Genomic DNA, 22,807 nt, shown 5'->3' on the forward strand with positions numbered 1-22,807 from the left:
ATAGACATCAATAAATATAGACTGGTCGATAAAAGAGTTTTATGAAACGAAAATTTGTGACTTGCAATTTTGTGTACTTTATTATACAGTAGTGTAGTTTTGTTTAATCTCTAAGACTGAAGATCATGCAACTTTTCAGAATTCGGAAATCCAAAAACAATAGATATACATGTTTTCAAGTTACATGAAGTTATTTCCTTTTTCCAGTCTATATTTATTGATGTCTATGCCTATCCACTATTTGATTTAAATTGCAGTAAATCTCGCGAATTGTTTTATTTAAAAAGCGCTACATAAGATATTCAGCTTATTGATTCTAACGAGATTAGGCCTATATCTGACGAACTCCGTGGTTAAAATGGGACTAGGGCCTATATTCCCACTCACTATTATAAATTGGGCTGTTTTTTTTTAATCTATTCTTCGCAATGAAATTTGACGCCAGCTTTTAACATCACCGAGGCGGGATGCTAGAATTGTTTAATTGTGAAATGATTGTTTTGTTTGAATGAATTAAAAAAAAAAAAAGAATTACTACGTGTAGGATGGGAGGGAAAACGGGGTGGGTGTTGAACTCTACAGCTCTACAAGAGAAGGTTGATGCGTAGGTCGTATGCCAGACCGAGGCAACAAAATGTTGACGTCTTCAGCAATTAATGACAATTAGCGGACGGAAAATGTTGACAATTTTAAGCGAGTTTTCGTCAAAATATTTTTTTTTCAATAGAGGTATTTTGACAATAGGAAGGTCACGTGTCTACAACGCAATATTACCACCATAACACGTTCTACTGGGTTCTGAAAGGAGGTGGGTTTTTTTTCAAGATGCAAAGGAAAAGAATCTTTTGAGTCTAGACACATTTGTCTTACTCAAGTCTCGAGTCTTAGAATTCAATGTTATAGTGTAAGAACTGTCTAAGACTAAGACTACTTTATTGATCCGTGTTGGAAATGTGTAGTGATTACAAGGACTCTTTTCTCAAATAAAAACAACATTCAGATAGAAAAAGTGACTACCCACTGACGTCTTGATCCTTTTCACGTATCTTTGTCAACGATTGACGCTGATACAGTCTGACAGAGGAAGGAAGGAACTAACAAGTTATTTGTTTGGAACTTTGCAGTCATGTTCATTCATTGCAATCTCGGAAGTCACTTTGACACACAAGCCGCTTAGATATTAGGTTTAAACCTTAATGTTAGCTTCACGTGTTTGAAATGTTACTTCCGATCTAAAGATTCCAATGTAATGGCTGCCTGGTTGTGTGGTGTTTGCTCTGGAATCTCTTCATTACGACGGTCCCTTAGTCGTGGCCGATTGGCCAGTCAAAAATCAAATGTTTAGGATGATAGGCATTTATCAAAATTTTCTGAGAATTTTTATGTTACACGCGGTTCGATTTTTTAAAAACATATTTTAACAAATAAATTTCCAAACAAGCAAATAAATTAACATTGTATTCGAAAAAAATTTTGTAAGCTAACAAATTAACATTATATAAAAAAAAAACATTTCTTTGTAATACTGAAATTCCTTACCTTGCCAGGTTCTACGTCGAAATTGACAAATTCACTTGTGGGTATTCTATCTTCAGGTCTCTCCGACCAGGCGTTTGGAGAAAAATTTAATTGGAGATTTGTACCAGTGCAAACGAATGCCTGAAAAATAAAAGTGGTAAATCAATATTTGAGTTAGTTTATTTTGAGTTTGTCCGAGACCATTCGATATAAAAGGCTTCAACACTGACATGCAACGTCACAACCTGTGGGCAGGTTAGACCAGTAGCTCGTTGCCACATTGTACAGACCTGTGACGTGGCAACGAGGCATTGGTCTAAATTGCCCACAGGTTGTGACGTTGCAGGTCAGTGTTCAGGCCTTCTCTAACGATTGGTCTCGGCTGTTCATTCATGTGTGCATTACAAGATACACGTTTTGGGTAGCTCCCAGATGAACATCTTTTCAATGTTCATATTTGTTTGTGTGATGTCTGATGCTTAATTTGTTTTTAAAACTTCTTGTACAAACTAATACATGCTTCAGGAATTAATCCTTGATTTCGATTTGAACACGGAATTAATGAAAAAGAAAACCGTGAGACCACTTTGATAAATGGTAATAAAAGGATTAAAACATAATGCCATGTTAATAAAATGTAATGCCACGATAATAAAATGTAATGCCACGATAATAAAATGTAATGCCACGATAATAAAATGTAATGCCACGATAATAAAATGTAAGATCATGTACCCAAATAGTCTTTAGCCATGTTTAAAGACAATAAGTAGAAATCATCTTTACCTTACTGTAAACAATTATGCATAAGTTGTTGTTTCATGAAGAAAGGGCGCTACACTTTGTCTCACCTATTTATCATGGCGACCAAGTTTTCAAGAGTTTTGCTTTCAAATCAAGAATGTCTTTGATCCTCGAGTTCAATATTCTCTAATGGAAATCAGACATTTGTTTGGGCGGGTAAAGGGGGTGAAGGCTGGCAACAATTTCTTGTTAAACTTTAACCACAAATACTGATGAATCTGCCTTTCAGGGTCCCGACTGTACCTACTTCTATCAACGCATTTCCCATAAAACATTACAGCAAAGTCCAAAATGTTTGACCCGAGAAAGAAGGCAAAATGGCGGACAGTTAGTCAACAAAGATGAGTGTTCTTTCAGATATGCCCCCCGCCCCCTATCTGTTCCTCTTTTCCCCTCCCATCCGCTCCCACTCCCAGAAAGAAACACAAAGCCAGAGAAGTTGCGCCATGTCAATGTTGGCAGTACGTTCAAGTTTATTGTATTGAACTCAACAGAATAGTATAGAGGTCTAGCATCGTATAGGTCAAAGTGACTAGAAGTGACTCAGTGGCGTAGGTAGGTCATGTTCTTGGAGGAGAAGTGGACCAAAAAAAAAAAAACGCCAAAAGTTGAAATATTGCAACGCAGTTCTAAAGCGCAATACTTGAAGGGAAACAATTCTTTGGCATTGAGGGAAATAGAAAGTTGGTTTGGATCTACAAATTATAAGAAAAATATATAAATACTTGTTTGTGTGTTTTTTTTTTATTAACGACAATATCTCCTTTATACAACTTAAGAGCGATAATTTTGCTCTTAATAACTTATGAATGTTAGATTTTTTTAAACATTGAACATTTTTTAGTACGTCCCCCCCCCCCTTTTCCGAGAAAAAAATCCTGGCTAAGCGAATTACTAAATCTACTAGACCTAATAATATTCTAATGGTACGCCATTAGATCTAGACTTTGAAGACAGTGGGAAAAATGAACATTAGTTTATTTAACTTTCAAATGAATAGGTACAGACATGTATATATTAATATATGTCTATGTGAATAGGGCCTAGAGTCTGTTCAAGATAAATAGTTTCTAGTCCTCTAGCCAAATTGAAATTAATTTGTGTTAGACTTTGACCAAATGTAACGATCAAAGGAGAGTTTTCCTTTTAGTCAGACCAACGAGCTAGTCATTCTTTTCCCAATCCTAGACACCAGCTGTCAATTGTTTTGTCCATCCTTGTTTTTTCAACTTGAGGTAGTGTACAAATAGGATAGAACACGAAATGGAAGCCTACCATACTCTCGTCTTTAAAGCTAGGTTTCCATTCACGTATAATACTAGGCTTTATTACAGATCCTAGGCTAGATTTCCATTTCAGGGTCCGAGGGTCAAACCTGACCAGTGACATACAGCCTCTCAAACTTCTCACACTGCAGGAAATCGGATATTAAAGTAAAACGTCTGGATCGGTCAGTGATATGCGTGTCGGAAATTTATATACGACAGATGTTTAGTATGTCTGTAATAGTTGTCCAATTTAGCCAGAACTCAAGCTTTTATTTGTATTTTCATTGTATTGTTATTAATATCTGTATTATTATTTTAGTAATATTATTTTTATGTCTGGTATTATTTTAGTAATATTATTGTTTTAGTATTATTATTATTTAAGAATTATTATTATTTTAGTATTATTTTTATTCTTATTATATTAATTTTATTATTATTATTATTATATTTATATTATTATTATTATTATATTTATATTATTATTATTATTATCTTAGTATTATCATTATTATCATTATGGAAATGAATTAATATTCATTCTCTGACAATGCCAGGGTCAAGCTTCGCTAAAGAGAAAAAAAATTCATTGTAGTCCCTTTAACAGTTTCCACTGAGGAATTTTCTGGTGATGTGGCTTTACCTACTGTTATTATTATTATGGGAGTAAATCAACAGTACTGTATGCAATTTAAACATTCGTTTTGAGTGTGGAATGAATATTAACAATATATTAAAAACAACGTTTTCACAACATTCTCATTATGTAACGTCTGTATTATATAAGATAAGATAAGACTTACGATCCCCTTGTTTAAATAAGTTAATTCTCATTTGTTTACTTCTAGGCCATGGTTGACTAAAATATTGGAACTATCTTTATGAAACAATGTCTAATTGCAATGTCTTTGATGCTGTCTCCTTATTTATAGATGGACTCTCTAGAAATGGTACAGTGAGAGAGAGGGGGGTGGGACAGTGTCGTACGGAGGGAGAACGAGAGAAGAAACGCCATTAAAAGAAAGCAGTCAAAAAGGGCAGTATAAAAAGACTTTCTTGCCCGCTGTTAGTCACAAGAGGCAGTCAATAAAGCAGTCATTAGGTCTGATGTTAAATACGGGCCCACTATGCGAGCCCGACTTCAGTTTTCTTCAAGAAGCTGCTAGCACGAGTCCAAACTTGAGCGCTGCTAACATAGTGGGAAATTTATTGATGGATAAGAGGTAGAGGCCCTACTTGTCACTCACCTACATGAGAAATGGCTTCCCGATGGAGAGTTGAAACGTTCTCAGGACATTGCCATTCAGACCAGTAGACTACATCGTTACGAAATAAACGTATTTTTTTTTACAACTACACATGAGACATCCCCCCCCCCCCTCTTCCCTAATAAAAAAAAAAAGTCTTCCTTTTTTAATTTCCTTCCCCAAGTCCACCCCCGCTAATTTCAGCCATGGAAGCAAGAACCGTTAGAAGCAGTTTACAATTCAGAAATTATTGTTTTTGTTGACAGAAAAAGACGCACACATACACACACGCGCGTACACTTGACTAGATGTCAACAAATTATCTACAGTAAATTATGACATCGATCGCCTGCCAGAAATAGTGCGCTCCACCCGCGCACCTTCCACTTTGTCCTCGTTGTGCCGGTAACAATAAGCAGGGGAGATAAACGGGTATTTGAAACTAGCTCACAGAAAGCTAGAGTTGCTTTCATGGTATAAAGCAAAGAACGCCTTTAAAAAATCAAACCAAAAAACTATGGCAACTCTCTACTCTATTATTTTACTATTAGTTATTCTATTATGATCACCTTGATACTATTTGACATTTTCTGACCGTTCTCTTGTCCACTCAGGTCAATTCTGAACAACCTACTGGACGTCCTAACATATTTTTTCTCATTTTTATTTCTTAATTTGAGCGTCTTTTTATTTGTATTTTGCCACAAGGTTGTCCAGATCAGACTCTTATCGCCGACCCCCCACCCCCCTCCAAATTTCGCTATTATTTAGGTTTGACCTTTCAGCTCAACTTTCGATTTGTATTAATGAATAAATATGTAATAGTTCGTTGAAAGACAATGTCATCACTTAATTTTCAATATTTTTTTTGTCTATTATATTTTTTGAATGCATTAAGATGGTGATAAAGACACATAATAAAATACTCTGTGTGTCTGTGTGTGTGCCCATTTTTGTTACATTGGGACTAATGATGTTGTTTGTGAGTTTCAAACAAAACTTAAAGGTTTGTTATTTTGTTTCAAGTCTCACGTTTTAAAATAAATATTTAAAAAAACGGCCATTTAATGTCATATTAAATATATATATATATTTCTGCTACTTTTTTTTTTTTAAATAACGAATGTTTAAAAAAAAATAATTAAAAAGCTATTTCTAGCAGAGATGAGTATTTTTTTTTTTAAGTTCAACATTTTATTACGGTGTCCTTGGGCGGTTCAAACTATTTTTTAAACACTTAAACATCACATAGTCTTTGTATTTGTTTTCAAGCCTGAGCAGAAAATGTAGATGTCTGCCTGGCCGCATGGTATGCGCTCTGGACTGTCGTCTCGATGGTCCCGTGGTCAACCCCCTCCGGCCATCCTGCGGGAGATTTGGATTAGGATGTAGACCTAATCATCTTCAACCCTAAAGGAACAAGAGAAGGGTGTGACAAGACAACGTCTGATGTCAAAACAAAAACTTTTCTTATTCATTTCTTCAAGCCTAATAGCCACTCATTCGCTAATTCATTTATTTATTTATTTTTTGCTAATTAAAACAAACTTTTTTTTCAGTTATAATCCTAAGACTATTACAAACTTTAAATCTCATAAAGTGTATTTCAGTGTAGGGCTAGGCGACACCTTCTCTTTAGTAGGATATTTAATCTTAATACAAAATTAATCCTTTTCATAACTCCATAATTTTCTAAACGCCTACTGGCTAGATTTGACTTGCTCCCCACTGCTATAGGCTGGCGTGTCACTTATAGCCACTCCCAAATTTTCTAAACACTTACAGCCTATAACCTACTTTTCTTGTCTAGTAGCCTATATTTTCATTAAGAAATGTATTTTTAAAAGTGGTACCGGGTAGGGGGTTTGGAGGACCTGCATTAAGTGCTTCTTTTTCCTTCGAAAAATTCAAACAATAAATATGGGCCTAGACTCGAGACCTAAGCCGGGCCCCTAAGTAGTTGACAGTTAGTAGAGTCAATGCCCATGGGAGTAGTTTATCAAATAAAACTAATAATTTTTGGGGTCAGTAGTCCGATTAAATATTGGTCAAGTTGTACCTACTGGATGTAGGCCTACGCGGATTCAGTAGGCAGTAGCCTACATTGCTAAAGTAGCCTAAAGGATTAACTACATTAAATGGTTCCAATTAACCCGAATAACCCATACTTATGAATGAAACTAACCAGGACAAGATAGATCTACACAACTTACTGATCACAAGAAAAAGTGTCCAACTTACCAAGTCAGCGTGACCTTCTCTACAATCTGAATGAAATCGAAGTTGCCTTTCATCGATCGGTCTGTCTCGATATCCAGTATATCTTACCTAATAATTATATCAATAGAGAGAAAATAAAATCGATCAATTTCACGAATCAATAAATCCATTTGAGAATAAAACCACACGAAAAAAAAACTATCTAAAAAAAAACACTTCCAATAATCATGAATTATCTACCTATACTATACTGTACTGACTATAGACTCCAGACGAACACTCCCTGGAAATCCCATTCGAAAAAAAATTAAAACGATTCATATGAACCGGCGAAAAGTCAAACCAATCTTACCTCGCTTTCCCTACTTAATTTCCTAAACAGTTCATCATTTTCAAAGGTAGCCCGTTGGTCGGGTACGACCCGCGGCATAGCGAAAAGAAACCGTGCCTTCAGTTCACAGTACAATGTGTTCACTAGGAATGACAACATGCTGTCTGAGAGATCTTCATTCATTTCTAGGCCACTACAAAATTTGACATGTTGCTTCATACCTTCTTAATTTTCATTGGTCGATAGTTCGTGATTCGTTGGGGAATCTCGACGCTTTCGTCCACGGAAACTACCATATAAGGATTATTTACTTCCGAAGCTTTTTTACGTCAGACTCCGTTTTCGTTCGGTGGAACGACTGCAATCGTAGCTACTTAATATTCATAAGGTCTTCCATATAAGGAATATTCCGTTTTAAGTTTAAGTTATTCGGTCTCCGTAAAAGGACAGTGGTGACCTAGTTTCACACGAGTGTTTCTTGGTTGGATATTTTAAAAGAAAAAAAAAATGTCAAGCGGAAATTGACGTCTCCGTCGTTTTTTTTTTTTTTTAAAGCGGGCGAAGAATAGGAACTCCACGCTAGGGTTCCCCCGTCGATCAGCTGTGTGGAAAACTCCAAGCCAACCACACAACAGCCTCGCTGGCTTGAGAGCGTGCGGAACCAAGCCGTTTTTTTTTTTCATCTCTCTCCTTCATTTCTTTGATCAAGGATATCATGTTTTAAATTTATTGGCCATTGTTCTACTTAAGACTAATGCACCATTTAAAAGTGCAAGATTTTCAATTATTCTACGCCACACGTGTCTTTTTAATTTTTAATGTACATTTGAAAAAAAAAGGGGGGGGGGGGGTGGGGGGAGATGCAATGTCGGCGATGGAGGTTATTATCAACATATGACTCTCACCTTTTCCCACGCATAAATGAAATCTCGGTGTCAAAAAGCATTTCCCGCATTGCGCAAACTAATTGCTTCCCTTCTGGACATCGAGCACTGTTCAACGCCTTCATTTCAAGGTATTAACTGCGCCTCGCTAAACAAGCTGTTGATGTGTCGTCTTTGGTGGCGTTGTTGTTGTTTACTGTTGGCTCACGTGCTGAGACCATACTGCACCATTGTCAGCTCTTGTCATTTAAAAGGAAGGAATGGAGAGTGGCAGCGGGTCTTTCCTACAGGAATTATTTCGGCCCACACAAGTATATACGCCTATTCATTGTTGACATGGTGTGGGTGAGTATGAATGTAATGCGATTCAAGGGCGGGGAAAAAAAACAACAAAAGCATAGTTCTGACCGATTTATTAGGACTTCCATTTAGTCGTCTAATGTCAGTGATTAGCATTGAAACAACAAAACCGTGGAAGAGAAAGTGTAATACTGTTATGTCAGTCCCACTGAGACCTGCCACCAATGTTAAGTGGTCTAGCAAAGAGTACAGTCGTTCATGTTGCATGGATCCAGATAAATGGTTTGATTTTCTTTTTTGCATTTGGTGAATTATTGTACAAAATTACAAAGGCTTCAGTAAACAAAAAACTGTTACGTTTAATGTTTATCCACGTGCTAATTTAGTGGTTTATTTAAAATAGACGCCTATTCTTCAGTAGTGTTAGTGAGTGTTACTTTGTTACCTTAATATGTACGAGTGTTACTTTGTTACCTTAATATGTACGAGTGTTACTCTGATATGCAAGAGTGTTACTTTTTATGTTTTATACATTTAAAAATTGCCTTCAGAATCGATGATTATAACGTCATAATCCAGACGTCCTGATGGATGGTAAAGGATAGGATTCGAACTCTGGGTAAGAGTCTGAAGTGCATTCCCTCCACCAGGTAATCATCCTACATTGACAGTCCGAAGTGCATTCCCTCCACCAGGTAATCATCCTACATTGACAGTCCGAAGTGCATTCCCTCCACCAGGTAATCATCCTACATTGACAGTCCGAAGTGCATTCCCTCCACCAGGTAATCATCCTACATTGACAGTCCGAAGTGCATTCCCTCCACCAGGTAATCATCCTACATTGACAGTCCGAAGTGCATTCCCTCCACCAGGTAATCATCCTACATTGACAGTCCGAAGTGCATTCCCTCCACCAGGTAATCATCCTACATTGACAGTCCGAAGTGCATTCCCTCCACCAGGTAATCATCCTACATTGACAGTCCGAAGTACATTCCCTCCACCAGGTAATCATCCTACATTGACAGTCCGAAGTGCATTCCCTCCACCAGGTAATCATCCTACATTGACAGTCCGAAGTACATTCCCTCCACCAAATAATCATCCTACACGAGTGTGAGTGAAGACTACAAAAAAAAAAAACGCGTGGACACTCACTCACCTCACTACTTCAGTTAACAGGTAAGTCAAAGTATCAATTACGAATAGTTTAAAACGTGCAGTGATTTATGACCCGAATAGTATCGTATAGTCTACAGAGAAACTATTGATTTGGTGTAAGATCAAATCCCACATTCCCACAATCCTCGGGGGCGGTGCTGTGTGGGCAATGCATGTTGATAATTTGACCTCTGGTTGATCTGTCGGTTAGAATGACCCATGTCCGTGATCAATAGAAAATGTATCGTATCAAGCTTGAACAAATATCGATGCCCCCCCCCCTTTCATTCCATTACGCAATACAACTGGCATGAAGAGTACGCAGCAGAGTTTGTCACTTTTAAAAATTAGTGAATCTTCGCAATTTCATCACATCTCATCTGTCCATTGACTTTTGTTGTAGGGTGGCTGTTACAGTTCGGTAACCTGATCGCCCCCCCCCCCCACTTTTCCCGGTCAGCAGCAGGATATCAAAAGAGAGGCCGGTCCATTCTTTTACATTGTCCAGCCAGCTTTTCTTTGGCCGACCCTTTCTTCGAGCTACCTTCACTCACTAGCGGATCCAGAACTTTGGAGTGGGGGGGGGGCGATTTATTTCCAAACCCTAACCCTAGCGCCCAGTAAACCCTAACCCTATGCATAAACGTGCGTACAGCATATATATATATATATATATATATATATATATATATATATATATATATATATATATATATATATATATATATTTATTTATTTATAAGAATTTAAAAAAAGCAGTGTTTCTCAACCTTTGGCGAAAAAAAAAACAGTCATGTTCAGGCCTTTCTCTTTCAAGCTTAGGGGTCTGGGGGAACGCTGTATGCTTCTCCAGTGAGGTGAGGTTCGGGGCGAAGCCCAGACGCAAAAAGTGTTTTCTTGCATTCTTCACTGAAGAAAAGTATTCTCCTGACATCTACAGCTAATTATTAATCAACTGATTTCGGGGCGAATCACCGACGCCAAAAGCGTTTTCTTGCAATCTCCACCGTAGAAACGCATTCTCCTGATATCTACAGCTAATTATTGATCAGTGGAGTTCGGGGCGAAGCCCCGACGCCAAGTGTTTTCTTGCATTCTTCACTGAAGAAAAATATTCTCCTGACATCTACAGCTCATTATTAATCAATGGAGTTCGGGGCGAAGCCCAGACGCCAAAAGCGTTTTCTCGCATTCTTCACTGCAGAAACGCATTCTCCTGACATCTATAGCTCATTACTCATCAGTGGAGTTCGGGGCGAAGCCCCGACGACATAAGTGTTTGCTTGCATTCTTCACTGAAGAAACGCATTCTTCTGACCTAAAGCTCCTTATTAAAAAAGGACCCTTTAAATAGTGTTGTAAACTATTCTAATATGAATTTATGGGCCCTTAATACATTGCAAACCGATTTGTTCCTTGAAAAGATAAGATACCCCACTGTCACGTTCATCAATGGTGTTGATGTCACACTCTAAGATGATGCTACTGTCACGATCAGACTTGAACTATATTACACCATCAATGACCGTGATTGCCGAGGATCTTGAAATGATCTTTCGATAAGATGACCGTATAGAAGTAGACAGATATATTTTGATGATACGATCATATAGAATGTTGCCAATTGATAAGAGGATCATCTAGGTCTAGGAGTTACAACTTGACAAATATGATCTAAGTACGATCTAAATTCTCTCCGTTCAAAAACAATGACTTTAATTAATAACTTGAAAACACTATACACAAATAGTTACAATGCTTAAATGTACTTGAATAACTGATCTATTCAATAATATATCTGAGTCTTGATACGAATAAAATATATATTCTTAACTACATACAAGTTAGATCCTATCTCTACAAATATTTACAACCGACTGAGGCTATTTTGCATCTTCCCCGGTTTTCAGCTTGTAATCACGTGATCAACAACTTACTCCTCCCAGACCAACCAATCATTGCAGTCTAATGTTTCCCTGCTATTTCGAGCTAAGTCGGCGAACAACTCAAAACTGTTACCATATATGGTCATAGTGTACGTGACACCCACATATTTAGATTAAAGTTGAGGATCGCCACCGAAGAAAAAATTATTAGATAAATAATATTCAATAAAATTCAAGCGTAAATTGTGAATTATAGTCCCAAATTTACGTAACTAGAAGATATCAGATTGAGTAAAGGTTGGAAAAGGCGACTATTTAAAAGTTATTTAAAAGTTATTTTGGTTTAGAACTCATCTCAATCGTGACTCTTGTGCTGAAAAAATTCGTTTGAATTCTAACTTTTCCATGGCAAAGTCTTTCTTAAAAAAATTATGATAAATTCATGTGAAATTACATAAACTCGCTCTGGAAAGGGGAGGGGCGATAGAGTGAAAACGATTAATCCTCGCTCCTTTTTATAATTTCTGCTAATGATTGTATTTGGCATTAAAGAATAGGGGTGGGGCGAAAAAAGTAAAAAAGAAAAAGTATTTGTTTGTCCGATGGGGGGAAGGCGACTGCATGTATCACCCCTCCCACCTGATACAACCCTTTTTCATTTTTTATTTAATAATCACAAAATTTGAGATTAGAGTGTGGTGCGACATAATATACAATGGATTCAGATATCAATACGTAGTTTATATTATATATTCAACTAATTGTGTTCACAAACTATGATTTCTCCATAAAAATAGGATCGCCTCCCACCCACTAAGAGGGCTAGAGTGGGGAGGGCATACCCACCTACCCCAACGAATCGGCAAAAATACCAGAAGGGGAGCGACATAATATAAAATTTATATATTAATTCAACTAATTTTGTTCACAAACTATGACTTGTCCATAAAATTAGGACCGCCTCCCCCCCCCCACTCAAAGGGTCTAGGTGGAAAGGGCAGTAGAGGTATTTGACCCCCCCCCCCCAGACGGTCAACAGGGGAACGACATAATATAAAGATCGGTAAAAAATATCAATAACAAGTTTTAACCATAAAGATATTTAATTGATTCTGTTAGCAAGCTACAAATAAATTGGACCGCCCCCCCCTCAAAAGTTTATTGGGGGGGGGGGCGGATTGATGCCATCGCCCCCTCCCGACTCCACCAAATCAGCCAACATACTAGAGGGGGGGGGCGGAATAATCTAAAAATATGTTAAAAATAGAAATAATTAGTCTATATTATTAACATAAGTAATAAATTCGTATACAAATTGTGTGTATCTAATCTAAAATTCGTCCGCGGGGGGGGGGGTCGCACCTACCGCCCCCCCCCCCCGTGGATTCGCCAGTGCCTCCACTGTAACTTGAAGGATGACTTTGGTCAGTGAGTCATGTCTTACACTATGACCCAACCAGCTCAGCTTTCGTCTCTTTACATGGAGGGCAAAAAAAAAAAAAAAAGGATTTTGGTAGCAGTAATGGGGCAGTAGAATGAAAACGTTTAGAAAAGTAGGGGAGGGTGCACAGATGCGTAGTGAGGGGGGGGGGGCGGGGGGGGGGGCAAGGGGGCACGATACCCCGGGTGCCAGCCTCAGGGGACGGAGGCGCCACAAATATTGTAGATATTTTAGTTAGGTAATATATTCTAATGTTATTTGTATTATATTATTATGAAATACTTGTGGTTTTATTTGCCTTTATTTCTATGTCATATTCATGGACAATTGGGGGTGGGGGGGAGGGCACCAATAAAGTTTCTTGCCCCGGGAGCACGTTTTGTTCACAACGCCTCTGACGGTGCATTCTTTACATCTCTTCCAGAGATGAGACTGCTGATACTTGTTTAATCCTGGATATTTAAACACCTTATGATCAGCTTCAATAAACACACACAAACACTTTTTTTTTTCGGTTGAGGTAACATCGTACATAAAAACCAGTTGCAAAGAATTACATATACAAAAAGGAGGGGGGGGCATTCGGCCTAAATAAACAATGTAACGCAAATAATTTTTTTTCAACACAGCGTAGCACGAGTCTCAGGAATACTAGAATTCAAGGACCAAAAGTTTGTGTGTGTTATGGAGTTAATGTTTGAGTGTTTCCAAATGTGATGATAAAGAAAAGGAGCATTCATTTTGGGTCTTGGAGAATGATGAAATCACGACAGAGTCTATCATAATGTATGCTACGAACGGGAAACGATCAAGAGACATGAAAGAGTAAAGACATGTTGTTTTTTGTAGTTGTTTTTTGTGTAGTAAGTTAAATTTTGTTGAAAATACCATTTTATATTATAACTAGTAACTACTACATTTATTTCCTCTCAAGTGGAATCTGTCTCTATTTTAATAAAAGTTTTATTTGGATTTGTTTTTAAAAAGAACTTTGTTCAAGTTATTTCATGTTTTTCAATTTAAAAAAGAAAACGCCTACAAGGGCCGCCGCTTCCTATTGTGTAATGTGTGCATAGCACGCAAACAGCCCAAGTTTGGGGGTGGATAAATCATTATTCCAAGGTTAATTTTTTGTAGTTAAAAAAAAAAACAACGATATTCGTACATAAAAAGTTATTTTGGAAATTTATAACAAAAATGTATCACAAAAAAAAAAAAAAAATAGAATGGCGTGTGTATTTCAAGTCACTTTAGTCGGCATTTTTTGGTCTTTATAACCTCATGTTGAAACACATGAATATTTTCTGGGGTTTCTCCCAATCACTGAGACAACTGGAGACTTTAAATTGGAAATAAAACATCTAAGAGGGACTGAGGAATACGACAACGGTGAGAATATAAAAGATCTATAAAAATGGATTTTAATCAAAGGACGCTGGTACAGTGTCCAGCTCAGTCCTAGTGAATTTGTTTTAGAGAATAAAAAAGGGGCGGCATTTTAAAATTTCTCACGACCATCGCGGCGGCCCTGACTCCTTCGTTGGTTGAGTTATAAAAATGGATTTTAATCAAAGGACGCTGGTACAGTGTCCAGCTCAGTCCTAGTGAATTTGTTTTAGAGAATAAAAAAGGGGCGGCATTTTAAAATTTCTCACGACCATCGCGGCGGCCCTGACTCCTTCGTTGGTTGAGTTATAAAAATGGATTTTAATCAAAGGACGCTGGTACAGTGTCCAGCTCAGTCCTAGTGAATTTGTTTTAGAGAATAAAAAAGGGGCGGCATTTTAAAATTTCTCACGACCATCGCGGCGGCCCTGACTCCTTCGTTGGTTGAGTTATAAAAATGGATTTTAATCAAAGGACGCTGGTACAGTGTCCAGCTCAGTCCTAGTGAATTTGTTTTAGAGAATAAAAAAGGGGCGGCATTTTAAAATTTCTCACGACCATCGCGGCGGCCCTGACTCCTTCGTTGGTTGAGTTATAAAAATGGATTTTAATCAAAGGACGCTGGTACAGTGTCCAGCTCAGTCCTAGTGAATTTGTTTTAGAGAATAAAAAAGGGGCGGCATTTTAAAATTTCTCACGACCATCGCGGCGGCCCTGACTCCTTCGTTGGTTGAGTTATAAAAATGGATTTTAATCAAAGGACGCTGGTACAGTGTCCAGCTCAGTCCTAGTGAATTTGTTTTAGAGAATAAAAAAGGGGCGGCATTTTAAAATTTCTCACGACCATCGCGGCGGCCCTGACTCCTTCGTTGGTTGAGTTATAAAAATGGATTTTAATCAAAGGACGCTGGTACAGTGTCCAGCTCAGTCCTAGTGAATTTGTTTTAGAGAATAAAAAAGGGGCGGCATTTTAAAATTTCTCACGACCATCGCGGCGGCCCTGACTCCTTCGTTGGTTGAGTTATAAAAATGGATTTTAATCAAAGGACGCTGGTACAGTGTCCAGCTCAGTCCTAGTGAATTTGTTTTAGAGAATAAAAAAGGGGCGGCATTTTAAAATTTCTCACGACCATCGCGGCGGCCCTGACTCCTTCGTTGGTTGAGTTATAAAAATGGATTTTAATCAAAGGACGCTGGTACAGTGTCCAGCTCAGTCCTAGTGAATTTGTTTTAGAGAATAAAAAAGGGGCGGCATTTTAAAATTTCTCACGACCATCGCGGCGGCCCTGACTCCTTCGTTGGTTGAGTTATAAAAATGGATTTTAATCAAAGGACGCTGGTACAGTGTCCAGCTCAGTCCTAGTGAATTTGTTTTAGAGAATAAAAAAGGGGCGGCATTTTAAAATTTCTCACGACCATCGCGGCGGCCCTGACTCCTTCGTTGGTTGAGTTATAAAAATGGATTTTAATCAAAGGACGCTGGTACAGTGTCCAGCTCAGTCCTAGTGAATTTGTTTTAGAGAATAAAAAAGGGGCGGCATTTTAAAATTTCTCACGACCATCGCGGCGGCCCTGACTCCTTCGTTGGTTGAGTTATAAAAATGGATTTTAATCAAAGGACGCTGGTACAGTGTCCAGCTCAGTCCTAGTGAATTTGTTTTAGAGAATAAAAAAGGGGCGGCATTTTAAAATTTCTCACGACCATCGCGGCGGCCCTGACTCCTTCGTTGGTTGAGTTATAAAAATGGATTTTAATCAAAGGACGCTGGTACAGTGTCCAGCTCAGTCCTAGTGAATTTGTTTTAGAGAATAAAAAAGGGGCGGCATTTTAAAATTTCTCACGACCATCGCGGCGGCCCTGACTCCTTCGTTGGTTGAGTTATAAAAATGGATTTTAATCAAAGGACGCTGGTACAGTGTCCAGCTCAGTCCTAGTGAATTTGTTTTAGAGAATAAAAAAGGGGCGGCATTTTAAAATTTCTCACGACCATCGCGGCGGCCCTGACTCCTTCGTTGGTTGAGTTATAAAAATGGATTTTAATCAAAGGACGCTGGTACAGTGTCCAGCTCAGTCCTAGTGAATTTGTTTTAGAGAATAAAAAAGGGGCGGCATTTTAAAATTTCTCACGACCATCGCGGCGGCCCTGACTCCTTCGTTGGTTGAGTTATAAAAATGGATTTTAATCAAAGGACGCTGGTACAGTGTCCAGCTCAGTCCTAGTGAATTTGTTTTAGAGAATAAAAAAGGGGCGGCATTTTAAAATTTCTCACGACCATCGCGGCGGCCCTGACTCCTTCGTTGGTTGAGTTATAAAAATGGATTTTAATCAAAGGACGCTGGTACAGTGTCCAGCTCAGTCCTAGTGAATTTGTTTTAGAGAATAAAAAAGGGGCGGCATTTTAAAATTTCTCACGACCATCGCGGCGGCCCTGACTCCTTCGTTGGTTGAGTTATAAAAATGGATTTTAATCAAAGGACGCTGGTACAGTGTCCAGCTCAGTCCTAGTGAATTTGTTTTAGAGAATAAAAAAGGGGCGGCATTTTAAAATTTCTCACGACCATCGCGGCGGCCCTGACTCCTTCGTTGGTTGAGTTATAAAAATGGATTTTAATCAAAGGACGCTGGTACAGTGTCCAGCTCAGTCCTAGTGAATTTGTTTTAGAGAATAAAAAAGGGGCGGCATTTTAAAATTTCTCACGACCATCGCGGCGGCCCTGACTCCTTCGTTGGTTGAGTTATAAAAATGGATTTTAATCAAAGGACGCTGGTACAGTGTCCAGCTCAGTCCTAGTGAATTTGTTTTAGAGAATAAAAAAGGGGCGGCATTTTAAAATTTCTCACGACCATCGCGGCGGCCCTGACTCCTTCGTTGGTTGAGTTATAAAAATGGATTTTAATCAAAGGACGCTGGTACAGTGTCCAGCTCAGTCCTAGTGAATTTGTTTTAGAGAATAAAAAAGGGGCGGCATTTTAAAATTTCTCACGACCATCGCGGCGGCCCTGACTCCTTCGTTGGTTGAGTTATAAAAATGGATTTTAATCAAAGGACGCTGGTACAGTGTCCAGCTCAGTCCTAGTGAATTTGTTTTAGAGAATAAAAAAGGGGCGGCATTTTAAAATTTCTCACGACCATCGCGGCGGCCCTGACTCCTTCGTTGGTTGAGTTATAAAAATGGATTTTAATCAAAGGACGCTGGTACAGTGTCCAGCTCAGTCCTAGTGAATTTGTTTTAGAGAATAAAAAAGGGGCGGCATTTTAAAATTTCTCACGACCATCGCGGCGGCCCTGACTCCTTCGTTGGTTGAGTTGTACCGACGAAGCTTATCCTTAGTTACCTTAGTGTTGACAGTCCACTTATATATAGTCTATGAGTTGTACTGACCAATGTAATAACATATTTTAACGACCAACCGATCATCAACAGTGGTGAGGTGTTAAAAATAGGCTACACCAATGACAACTGTTTTCTATTTACCTACTGGCAGGACAGGAAGTAAGGGGGCTTGTGTTCTAATCATAAAAGAATTAGTTCTGGGGCATATTGGAATTATCAGACATAAGTATTTTGTGATACACCAGTGAATAAATCGTAGCCGGTGAGTAATGCTTGTTACATATATAATGACTTTAAAAATCTGTTGGTAAGCCTACCTAATGCTAATAATTCTGCCTTTATATTTATAATATGAATGGGGGGGGGGGGGAGTAAGGCCTATGAAGGCCGAGTACTTCCGGAAATAAATACGTTTGTGTGTTAATGATTAGTTTAACATGTAGGACATACGAGAGCACGTGTGTGTGTGTGAGTGTGTGTGTGTTACTCTTGCAGATAAAACAATTTAGAACATAACCTCCAACAACAGCGTACACTCATTTCCACGCTCACTTCCGATTAGACTCGTCTGCTGCCTACCAGTATGTTTGTTACGTGTTTGACTTCCGACAGATCATCAGATCAATACGTGATGTCTGTTCCGCTAGGGTTGCACGTCTTTTCCTTTTTTAATGCGCGATTGATTTTGTCGTCGTGAAATATCAGCGATATTTCGACACCTGATTTTGTTGTTGCCCCCGCCATTTTTTTTTTTTTTTTTTGATGAGCGGTAGTTTGGTAATAGAATGATGAATGGGTGTGGGTTGGGGGCGGTAGAGGAGGAACACAACTTAGGGAGACGATAGATGTTTTAGGGAGACGATAGATGTTTTAGGGAGACGATAGATGTTTTAGAGAGACGATAAATGTTTTAGGGAGACGATAGATGTTTTAAATGATGAGAAGTGGTGGCAGAAAAATAATCACCCAATGCAATAATGCATACGACCCGCAGACAATTTTCGTCCCGTGACGCGATGCTATCCGGTCCCTAGAAACATCTTTCTACTATCTATAATGAAGCCTTAGAATGGTCCATTGGATTTAAAGATTTGTTATGCGGTGAGAGCCCAGGGCCGGCCTTAGGTAATTGGAAGCCCTAGGCAAAGTGAATAGGGTGGCACCAAATGAAATGGGAAAAAAAACTTAAGACCGAAAACTACGCAATGAATTATAAACTGTCCTGTATCTAAATCAAAATCAGCTAATAAGTTAAACTCATATAGCGCCGATAGCACTGATGTGCTTCACGGACGATTCGTGATCACCAGACTAGAAATAACATTTGGACATCTCAACAAAAGGATGAAACATTGGTCTTCTAGCATAGGTAGTCTAACAAGTAGATCTAAACATTCGCGAATAAACCTTGAATCGTAGAAGTGACTTCGAGCTAGGCAAGTAGCCTAGACAATAGAGCAATAGAGTTCTTTGTTTGAGATTTATCCGTTTCGCAATTTTTTTCTCTAAAAAAGAATTTCTGTGCGAGGCCCCAGGCTGCCTAGTTTGCCTATGCCTAAGGTTTCACATGGGTGTTGGAAATATATATGGCCCTACTGATCACTCCAATCGTTGACCAGTAATCTAATGCGATGCTGCTGGGGCCTAATCATTCTCTTAATACGACAACTGGTACATTTAAATGGCTTTTTCAGTCTGGCATTTCGTCTCTTGAGGGTTTTAAAGATCGTTGAAATTTGGATGGAAATGAGAGAAATGAGCGTTGTTGTTTTTAATTCCTACTACTACTAGTCAATAAATTGTAAATTAGGTCCATATTTTTTAAAATGCCAATTATTTTTCTTCATCTAACCAGCTTGTCCCTGCTGAGCTGTAAGCTCTTTTGTAGTCTGTGCCAATGAAAAGTAGCGTACTGTCTTTTTCAGTTATTCCGCAATGCCAGACAGAGTGCAGGATACTCTGTGCTGTTGTGGTGATATCTTCTCTAAGACTACTGAAGGAGAAATTCAGAGAGACATATCCCTTTCAAACGTTTTTGTTGATTTGACTAAAGCATTTGACATGGTGAGCAGAAGAGGTCCCTTCAAACTACTTAAAAAATGATGCCCTTCCAAACTACTGAAATGCACTGAGTGCTTGCACGAGAAAACAAAATGTACATTCAATGGAGTCCAATCAGCACCTTTTGAGATCAGTAGTGGTGTCACGCATGGATGTGTGCTCGCACCTGGAGCAGACAAACAAGTAAACTAAAACAAAAAACACTTTTAAAAATATATGTATATATATCCTTATCTTATCTTGTAATTAATTTGTAATAGATCTAGACTAACAATAGCAAATGTGTGTGATGAGAAATATTTGTATTAATTGTTTTTTTTTAGCGCAACTTTCATGCGCTATGGACCAATCACTTTTTTTGGAGCAGTTGTGGGTGAGGGAGGGCAGGTGGAAGGTTTCCGTGCTGCCTTTTCAAAAGAGAATTTTTTTTTTTTAAAGTCGCTCTAGTCGGAATTCCAACTTGAGGTCTGGAGCCTGGAAGGCTAACAAGTCTGGAGCCTGGAAGGCTAACAAGTCTGGAGCCTGGAAGGCTAACAAGTCTGGAGCCTGGAAGGCTAACAAGTCTGGAGCCTGGAAGGCTAACAAGTCTGGAGCCTGGAAGGCTAACAAGTCTGGAGCCTGGAAGGCTAACAAGTCTGGAGCCTGGAAGGCTAACAAGTCTGGAGCCTGGAAGGCTAACAAGTCTGGAGCCTGGAAGGCTAACAAGTCTGGAGCCTGGAAGGCTAACAAGTCTGGAGCCTGGAAGGCTAACAAGTCTGGAGCCTGGAAGGCTAACAAGTCTGGAGCCTGGAAGGCTAACAAGTCTGGAGCCTGGAAGGCTAACAAGTCTGGAGCCTGGAAGGCTAACAAGTCTGGAGCCTGGAAGGCTAACAAGTCTGGAGCCTGGAAGGCTAACAAGTCTGGAGCCTGGAAGGCTAACAAGTCTGGAGCCTGGAAGGCTAACAAGTCTGGAGCCTGGAAGGCTAACAAGTCTGGAGCCTGGAAGGCTAACAAGTCTGGAGCCTGGAAGGCTAACAAGTCTGGAGCCTGGAAGGCTAACAAGTCTGGAGCCTGGAAGGCTAACAAGTCTGGAGCCTGGAAGGCTAACAAGTCTGGAGCCTGGAAGGCTAACAAGTCTGGAGCCTGGAAGGCTAACAAGTCTGGAGCCTGGAAGGCTAACAAGTCTGGAGCCTGGAAGGCTAACAAGTCTGGAGCCTGGAAGGCTAACAAGTCTGGAGCCTGGAAGGCTAACAAGTCTGGAGCCTGGAAGGCTAACAAGTCTGGAGCCTGGAAGGCTAACAAGTCTGGAGCCTGGAAGGCTAACAAGTCTGGAGCCTGGAAGGCTAACAAGTCTGGAGCCTGGAAGGCTAACAAGTCTGGAGCCTGGAAGGCTAACAAGTCTGGAGCCTGGAAGGCTAACAAGTCTGGAGCCTGGAAGGCTAACAAGTCTGGAGCCTGGAAGGCTAACAAGTCTGGAGCCTGGAAGGCTAACAAGTCTGGAGCCTGGAAGGCTAACAAGTCTGGAGCCTGGAAGGCTAACAAGTCTGGAGCCTGGAAGGCTAACAAGTCTGGAGCCTGGAAGGCTAACAAGTCTGGAGCCTGGAAGGCTAACAAGTCTGGAGCCTGGAAGGCTAACAAGTCTGGAGCCTGGAAGGCTAACAAGTCTGGAGCCTGGAAGGCTAACAAGTCTGGAGCCTGGAAGGCTAACAAGTCTGGAGCCTGGAAGGCTAACAAGTCTGGAGCCTGGAAGGCTAACAAGTCTGGAGCCTGGAAGGCTAACAAGTCTGGAGCCTGGAAGGCTAACAAGTCTGGAGCCTGGAAGGCTAACAAGTCTGGAGCCTGGAAGGCTAACAAGTCTGGAGCCTGGAAGGCTAACAAGTCTGGAGCCTGGAAGGCTAACAAGTCTGGAGCCTGGAAGGCTAACAAGTCTGGAGCCTGGAAGGCTAACAAGTCTGGAGCCTGGAAGGCTAACAAGTCTGGAGCCTGGAAGGCTAACAAGTCTGGAGCCTGGAAGGCTAACAAGTCTGGAGCCTGGAAGGCTAACAAGTCTGGAGCCTGGAAGGCTAACAAGTCTGGAGCCTGGAAGGCTAACAAGTCTGGAGCCTGGAAGGCTAACAAGTCTGGAGCCTGGAAGGCTAACAAGTCTGGAGCCTGGAAGGCTAACAAGTCTGGAGCCTGGAAGGCTAACAAGTCTGGAGCCTGGAAGGCTAACAAGTCTGGAGCCTGGAAGGCTAACAAGTCTGGAGCCTGGAAGGCTAACAAGTCTGGAGCCTGGAAGGCTAACAAGTCTGGAGCCTGGAAGGCTAACAAGTCTGGAGCCTGGAAGGCTAACAAGTCTGGAGCCTGGAAGGCTAACAAGTCTGGAGCCTGGAAGGCTAACAAGTCTGGAGCCTGGAAGGCTAACAAGTCTGGAGCCTCCAAGATGGAAGGCTAACAAGTCTGGAGCCTGGAAGGCTAACAAGTCTGGAGCCTCCAAGATGGAAGGCTAACAAGTCTGGAGCCTGGAAGGCTAACAAGTCTGGAGCCTGGAAGGCTAACAAGTCTGGAGCCTCCAAGATGGAAGGCTAACAAGTCTGGAGCCTGGAAGGCTAACAAGTCTGGAGCCTGGAAGGCTAACAAGTCTGGAGCCTGGAAGGCTAACAAGCTAGTCGCAGACCTATTCAAGTAAGCCTACTTTTAAAAAATCGTCTACGTAAGGCTTAACTCCTGTAAGCATAGTACATTTTCTATATAAAACAAAATTAATTAATTGCGATCAGCGCGGTCCTACAGGTTGCGGGGCCCTATGCGAAACGGATTTTGCGGGGCCTAATTTGGGTTGTGATAAGGATAAATAAGTGAAAATTAAGACTTTGTATTAGAAAATAATTCGTGTTTGCATTTTATTTATAGTTTACTAAGTACAAAATCACTGTCAAAAATTAACTTTACGAGCCATCTACAGTAGATAGTAGTTTTCCAACAAAAAGCCGATAAACATT

At 39.8% G+C, this 22,807-nt stretch overlaps 2 protein-coding genes across 3 annotated transcripts in view; one reads left to right on the forward strand and one right to left on the reverse strand.

Moving 5' to 3' along the window:
- Window positions 1-7,571, reverse strand: part of LOC106078269 (core-binding factor subunit beta-like) — a 95,481-nt gene extending 87,910 nt beyond the window's left edge. For both annotated transcript variants that reach the window (XM_056035230.1, XM_056035229.1), the window contains exons 1-3: window positions 7,410-7,571; window positions 7,079-7,165; window positions 1,540-1,659 (exon numbers count right to left, since the gene is read on the reverse strand). In XM_056035230.1, the coding sequence (XP_055891205.1) occupies window positions 1,540-1,659; window positions 7,079-7,165; window positions 7,410-7,571 (369 nt within the window). The remainder of the gene's footprint in view (window positions 1-1,539; window positions 1,660-7,078; window positions 7,166-7,409) is intronic.
- Window positions 7,572-19,950: 12,379 nt separating this feature from the next.
- On the forward strand, window positions 19,951-22,260 carry LOC129927116 (uncharacterized transmembrane protein DDB_G0289901-like). The gene is made up of 2 exons (XM_056034338.1): window positions 19,951-20,030; window positions 20,286-22,260. The coding sequence occupies exons 1-2, from the start codon at window positions 19,951-19,953 to the stop codon at window positions 22,258-22,260; spliced, it is 2,055 nt and encodes a 684-aa protein (XP_055890313.1).
- Window positions 22,261-22,807: the final 547 nt, after the last annotated feature.

This window comes from Biomphalaria glabrata, chromosome 7 (assembly GCF_947242115.1).
Source record: "Biomphalaria glabrata chromosome 7, xgBioGlab47.1, whole genome shotgun sequence".
Classification (NCBI taxonomy): Eukaryota; Metazoa; Mollusca; class Gastropoda; family Planorbidae; genus Biomphalaria; species Biomphalaria glabrata.